This window comes from Actinia tenebrosa, unplaced genomic scaffold (assembly GCF_029948245.1).
Source record: "Actinia tenebrosa isolate PJP-AT-01 unplaced genomic scaffold, QUT_ActTen_1.0 PGA_scaffold8__29_contigs__length_14323225, whole genome shotgun sequence".
Taxonomy (NCBI): Eukaryota; Metazoa; Cnidaria; class Anthozoa; order Actiniaria; family Actiniidae; genus Actinia; species Actinia tenebrosa.
The window spans coordinates 8,672,846-8,680,028 of NW_028292585.1; the positions used below are offsets into that span (position 1 = coordinate 8,672,846).

Below are 7,183 nucleotides of genomic sequence, written 5' to 3' on the forward strand. Positions count from 1 at the left end.
GTCTCAATGAAATGATCATTCTCAAGTTCCTGATTGTAGGACAATTCAAACAGCCGGAGAGAAAAACTTCGTAAATATTTTCAAGTTCCCCTTCCAGTTGCCAAGGTTGAAAAAATATTTAAGACGTATCACTTCCTTTCCAAAAAAAATCGAATGGGAAATCATTAACACTCTCAAAACCACACCTTAACCTTCTCGGCGTACCCCAGTGTTTGGGCTTCCTGTGGAATTTTCTTCCGCAACTGTATTTCGTAACTGTTTCGGTGATTCTTCGGTGGACAATGGTTAAAAACACGCAGAAAAATGACTTTATTGACCACAATGATACCATACAAAGTGAAAATTCTAGTTCTTACACAATCGAGGAACGGAAATCCAACATCAAGTTTAAAATTCAGACTCTTTTCTTTGCATTCGTAATCATTTTAAGCCAAGTTGGTCAGAAGGTCACCTTGCCATTATGGATAGATTCTGCAGGCCTCAAAGGAGCAATACGATACATAAACATTTCTTCATTCAACAGGACATCATTCAGCCAGACCAAACCCTTCATGGATCAATATTTCGTTCTGATTTTTTCGGGATTTTCGTTCTCAATCTTCTTCGGTATTGCATTGGTGGGCAAAAGTCTCGTTAACAATTTTCGTAAATATGATCGCAGGATTTCGCACAAGAAGATCTTTTTTGTTGGCTTGTCGTGTGCTGTAAGTGCGATATTTATTGTGTATGGATCAAGTGGTACTAGGACTGCTCCGTATTTACAAGCAATTTTAATGAATGTTTCTATCCCATCTACACTACTGTTAAGGTAAACGGATTCTAAATAAATTACGTAAGCCTTTCTTGCTTGGGGATCGTAAGAGGGGTTCGGGGATGGGGGGAGGGGAGGGTTTAGGTGCGACCTGAGGGTTTGGGTTTGTTACTATTACAGTGCAAATTGAAAAACACACACAATAAAACCTTTGGTCCATAGTCAAGGTGTGTTTGTGTGAGGCAGAGAAAGTGGAGAAGGGGTATGGGAATAAAGCAAACTACAATATTTCTATATAGGAGCTAGCTATATCATATAGACTAGAAATATTTAATGGACTCATTGGGATGACTTGTCAACTGATTCATGACATAAAGCCTCCAAGCCATATTGTTATTATTATTATTTTATTTTATTTTGTTTTATTATTATTTTTATTTTTTAGGGAAGCAGGGGTGGCGTAGCGGTGTGTGCACTCGCTTCTCATCAATGCGACCCGAGTTCGAGTCCCGCTGGGTTCGGCATTGTATACGAGTAGAGTTGTTTGTTGGTTCTCTCCTGTGCTTCAAGGGTTTTCTGGGTTCTCCGGTTTTCCTCCCTACACAAAAATCAACTCCTAAATTCCAATTCAATCACGGAATGAGGGCCACAGGTTTGTTAGCCACTGGCTATTAAGTGCTACCCTTGTGAATAAAGGACAGGTTTTTTTTTTGTTTTTTTTTTGCTGGACATCCCATAGCCCATCGTCCTGATAAAATGCTAATAAATCTCATCATCTTACCGCAGATTGTTCCTGTTAAAGAAACGACCAACAAAAAGGAAGCTGGTGTGTGCTGTAGCAACAGTGCTGTCACTATTTGTTTGTCTTCTGCCGTCAATCTTTCCTAACATTGACCCAAGACATAACAAGAATAAAGATGAAGGTGGAGCAAGTGGCCTTGCAGGGATTCTTTGGCCTTTGTGCTTCATGCTTGGATACGTAAGTACCTTATTTCTGTTGAACGGGAATTCATTAGCTTCCAAAATAAGGATCAAAGGTTTGTTAGCTATGGCCACTGCCTATTAATTTTAGTGGACCTCTGATAAATAACATATGAAAGAAGATTGGAACAGAAACAACGTATGACTCAGTCAGATGCTCTAACCACTGAGCTACTGGAGACTCTATGGTGATGCAGTTAGAGCTGGGCTGCTGATTTATTCTGACTGTGTGGCTGCGTGATGTGGTCCGTATATGCTTCACCCATTGTACCCTTGTCAACCATAGAGTCTCGTGTTGCTCAGTGGTTAGAGCATCCGACTAGTATCTAGAGGGTCATGGGTTTGTTTACCATCTGGGGCTCAGATTTTTCTGAGTCAGACGTTGTTCCAATCTTCTGTCATGTGTTATTCTATTCTATTCCTTTAACCTCTGATAAAACAATGAATTAATTCATTGCATGTGCAGAACGCTTGTCTTAATGTAACCTGGGTATCTGAGCCCAATATTCCCCACTGGATTCATATGGGAAAAGTGTTGGCTGGTAAGCACTTGGCAGCCAGAGCATCTTCCCATAAAAATCCTCGTAAAACAGTAAATTTTATATTCAATGTCATTTTTTACTGTTTAATTTAATTGTTAATGAGCTGAAACTTTGCCTTCTTACTTACGTCGAGGTGCTCTCATCATTTCTGGTGTTTATTTTGTCATAGCTGCTCAACTTAAGGGGGTAGGATCACGTGACCTATTGGTGCAAGTCATTGAGTTAACCATATATTAGATCAACTCAAAGGTTGTTTCAGAATTTGATAAGATAAATATTGGTGATGATGATGACATAATTGGCATATACTGGTCCCTGAGTTCCAAACCCCACCTGTTTCTGCTCAACTATTTTATTTTCCTTTGCCATTATTCCTGATTCTTTCTACAGGTTCTTGCCTCATTATCTAACGTCATGCAAGAAAATCTTGTTAAATTCCAACACTCGTTCTCCAAGACCAAGGTGGATTTATTATACCTGATGTTCATGATGACAGTATTTCAGTTTCTTGTTCTTTTGGTATCATTCTGGGTAGATGCCATTCCGTTCTTTGGAAACGTTGATAGCATTCAAAAGGTTGCTTCAAAGTAAGTAGTGGAACTCAAAGAACCTCTTAGCGCCCCTATTGCCCTCTTAAGGTCATACTCTTTAGCTGGTTACATCTCATAATAAGTTGGTAATAATAATAACTTTATTATTATTTTTATTTATAAAGCGCCTTTCCTTGTGCTCAAAGCGTTGTTTACAAGTACGATCAAAAAACTAATAGACAACTATTTAATCAAAAAAACTAAATTCTAAAAAGATCTATACTTAAAATAAGCTAACCTAAAAAGATATGTCTTGAGTTGCTTTTTAAAATCATAACAAGTTGGTTTAATGCTACATTTATGCATACGGTATATTTTATCAAGTCCAATGCTCACTTAAGTGTTCACTTAAGCAGGAAGGTGGGACTCAAGAGAATTAAGGAAAAGCCCGGACTTATGCAACTGTTGTGCACAATGAGATTTTAGAGGGATGTCGCACCTAGCTATTTTTCCTGCAAAAAAGTATAAACTAAGGAAATCTACTCAAGTTCTGGCCAAAAATAATTTCGTTGGCTGGCAGCACATGTCATGATGGAACTATAGTTGAGCGCAACGTTGTAGAGTTCGACGCAGCACAATTTTCTCGGTAACGTTGGGTGTAGCGTTCTTTTCAGTGTCCTTAGTTTTGAAAAATTGCGGTGTATATCTTTTGATGTAGCAGTTGCACAGTGTATCGGGGCTGAAACAAATATCGATTGTGTAATCGTAGTTTTCTTGGAGGAAGAAAGACTGAAGAACCCGCAAAGATAAGGCCCTTAAAAAATAGAAGAATTGATTGTTTTTTGTTTTGTTTTTTTGTTTTGTTTCAAATTCCAGTTGTTTGTTTGGTGCAAGATGTTCCATTGGGCTCAGTGAATGTTCATTCTATCCTGGCTTATACGCACTTCTCTTCATAGTTTCAAATTGTTCGTATGTCATTGTTACGGCCAATCTTTTGCGATATTGTGAAGGAGCTACCTTATTGGCAATTATATCGGTATGTACTATTGGGTTTTTGGAGTAATGATTGCCTGCTTGCCTGCTTGCCTGCTTGCCTGCTTGATTTGGTAACAGTTCCTTTAATTTTGTCATTCGGTAATTCGATACCACTTAAGGTGCTGACACACGGTGCAGCATTAGATGCAACATTGCACGCAACAGGACTGTTGCAGTGTGTGTCTAACCCAAACTTATTGCACGCAACATTGCATGCAACAAATTTGAAGTTGAATCGCGCTCTACTCTTGCAACATTGCGCGCAACAAATTTTATCATGTGATCATGGCTGCAACATCAACTGCAACATTTTGAAGCCAATCAGCTTGAACCAAAATTATGACTGCCGACCAAATATCTTAACAAAGCAGGCTGACACAAGCAATGTTGCGTGATTTTGTTGCAATGTGTGTCACCCCGATTCAAATTTGTTGCTTGCAATGTTGCGTGCAATGTTGCATCGTGTGTCAGCACCTTTAGTTATATGACTTAAGACTTATTTATACAGGTTTAGTCTCGTTTAAAAGCTGATCATTTGCAAAAGTCAACTGAAATGTGAAGCGGAATACGCAAGTTAATTAATAACAATGTTTTGATATCCCACGGACTTGTAAACGACGCTAGTCCTGTGCAAATGTGGTCTTCAAAAACAGCGATATGCATGGAATGCCAAACTGGTGTATTTAGCAGACATACCACAACAAAGCACTGTGAACGTATTGTAAATTTCTCTTCTCTGATCTTCTTTACGTCATCGTGTCGTACTTGCAGGCAGTAGTAACTCCACTTGGTTTTCTGTTCTGGACTCTCTTTAAAGAACAACCATCCTTCCATTGGCATCCAGAAGTGTCTATTACAGTATGGCTTAACATTGCTGGTCTCGTCGTCATGGTTCCTTCTATCTATTTTTATAATACTGGGTAAATATAGTATTCAATTCCCGGGGGGGGGGGGGGGGTGAGCCCTCTGAACCCTGACCCTGTTCCAGAGTAAAAATCACTGAAATTCATACCCTGTTCCAGAGCAAGATCGCTGAAAACCCTGTTCCAGAGAGGAAAGAGCGTGATTTCATATACCCTGTTCCAGAGCTAGAGAGCTGAGACCGTAATGGTACATGGGAAGTATATCTAGTGATATGACTCGCGTAGAATGCCCATAAACTGCATGTTGCACTAACAGAAAGCATGGAGATTTTTTAAAACTGTCGGATTCAATATCGACTGTGTATCTCAAATGGATACATCAGAAGATATATTATGTCATTTCCCAGAATATTTTTTCGTCTCAGCTTCTATGTTCTATGTTTTGAACCCGACAATGATTTTTGCAATTAAGTGTTACTGGATATACCGATCGCCCCCACCGATGGTTGTAAAGGACTAATTGTCTATTGCATTTAAAGTGCCTATCAAGCATACAGGATCTCTTCCAGATTTCAAAGTCCTTATGATATATATAAGAATGGCCTTTACTTTCTTCATTGATATCTCTTTTGGTTGACGAGGTGCTCAATATTGAAATCACGAAACGATGACGTCAACCCAGGATCCTTGTAAAAAGTCAAATCATCACGAATATATCTGGGAAAATTAGCTCAAAATGACTGGACGTTTGGTGGACTTAGTGCAAAGGTTGCTTTGCTATCCTCAGCCGCTGACTATAGCTCATCAGTTAGATCGGTGATTAAAATTCAAACTTATATTTTTTTTACTTATTATTTTTTAATTCCAGTGAGCCTGAAAAAGCTGCAGCATCTACAGACAGATTATCAGAAACAAGCCCTTTACTGCAAGAACCGTTTGAAGGTGGAAATCATTAAGACGTCTTGAATCATTAAAGAAAACCTTTGACGGTTCAAAAAAATGGTTATTGATGGCGTTCGTATCATTATTTTGATAGACGCAGTTGATTCCTTCATACAGACATACGAATTGTTCGTATTCATTTTTCATATTTTCGACCTTTTTATGTACCGCTGGCCGGAATTCAACGATGTATGAGCAGCTTCACTCCATTGTAGTACAGTTTTATTGTAGGTAAATAAATATAATAGTGCTTTTTGGATACAAAGACAGAGAGAGAGACAGAGACAGAGACAGAGAGAGACAGAGAGAGACAGAGAGAGGGAGGATTGTAAAATACAGCCATTTCGTGGCAGATAAAACTTTTGTATGCCTCACATGTTATTTATAATTAAACGTGGCTCATTATATTTGCATTTCTGTGAAGTATACCTATTTATTAATAAAACATTTATAATTTTACATATAAAAAAGTGATAAAATAAATTAGTATTAAATTTATTGAAAATTATATTATAAAAATGTTCAACATGCAGAATAAAATATATAATTCATATTTCTTCATATTTTGCTTTTTAAATGTCAATTAATTTAGCGATACTCTCCCATATTGCTTTGAAGACCATATATTCCGTGATCTTTAGACTTTCTTGTCCCAGAATCCAGCATCCCACAAGTCCTCTTTGTCACTCTCGCTTTCCGTTGCATAAAAATGAGCATCGATTTCCAGACCATCAAACATGCGCACGCAGTCTTTCTCTTCCTCCATTTGCTTGATAACTCTTTGTTTCACTTTCTGTGCATGCGGTTCACGTTGTCGCTGTTTGCTTACAGCCTTTCTAGCAATTTTTTCACTGTTTTCTTTCACTTGATTCATTTTTCTTTCACTTTGTTCCTGCTTCTCTTGTGTGCTTGCAAAATTCTGTGCGTCATTTATTTTGCTGCGCGTTTTGTTAAATGATTTTTTGCTTTCGCCTTGACGTTTTCCTGCTGAGCTTGTCTGTTTTCAGCAGCCTTTGCAAGCTTTTGGGTTATTTTGTTCAATTTTTTTCTTCGTTGTCTAACTTTCTCTCCTTCGCTTGCTAAAACTTCATTGCGACTTGTCTTTTCTTTTCAAGTTGCTTGTTTCTGTTCTCCTCTGCTTGTGCCTGCTTCTCAAGCAGCATCTCTCTAGTCAAGACTGGCAACGTTGGACTGTTACCAATCTTCGAGGACAAGATGTTTCATAGTTCAAACCGTTTCTTAGAACTTTGCCATCCAAATTCAGATCATATGCAAGGGCAGTCAAGGGCGGATCCAGTGGGGGGGTCCTATCCAGCCAAAAAGGTGAAAACCAGCTCCCATTTTACCCCTTTTCTTAGATATCTATTTTTTGTTAGTGTTGCATTTGGTTTTAAAACGTGACCGGGAACTGATTGAAACTCTTGTAGTCAGTATAGTCAGTGTCAAATATCAGTCGGCCCGTTGACAGACATCAGACAGCTACTCTTTCTAAATGTAAACTCGATTATAACCCATTCATCATACTAGTACTACTCTCAA

General features: G+C 38.4%; 1 protein-coding gene across 1 annotated transcript; it reads left to right on the top strand.

Annotated features, from left to right (window-relative positions):
* The first annotated feature begins 249 nt into the window (after window positions 1-249).
* LOC116300205 (uncharacterized) lies at window positions 250-6,197 on the top strand. The gene is made up of 6 exons (XM_031709020.2): window positions 250-808; window positions 1,538-1,730; window positions 2,665-2,861; window positions 3,681-3,840; window positions 4,611-4,759; window positions 5,571-6,197. Exons 1-6 carry the CDS (start codon window positions 282-284, stop codon window positions 5,656-5,658), a joined length of 1,314 nt encoding a protein of 437 aa, XP_031564880.1. The 5' UTR covers window positions 250-281; the 3' UTR covers window positions 5,659-6,197.
* The last annotated feature ends 986 nt before the right edge of the window (window positions 6,198-7,183 follow it).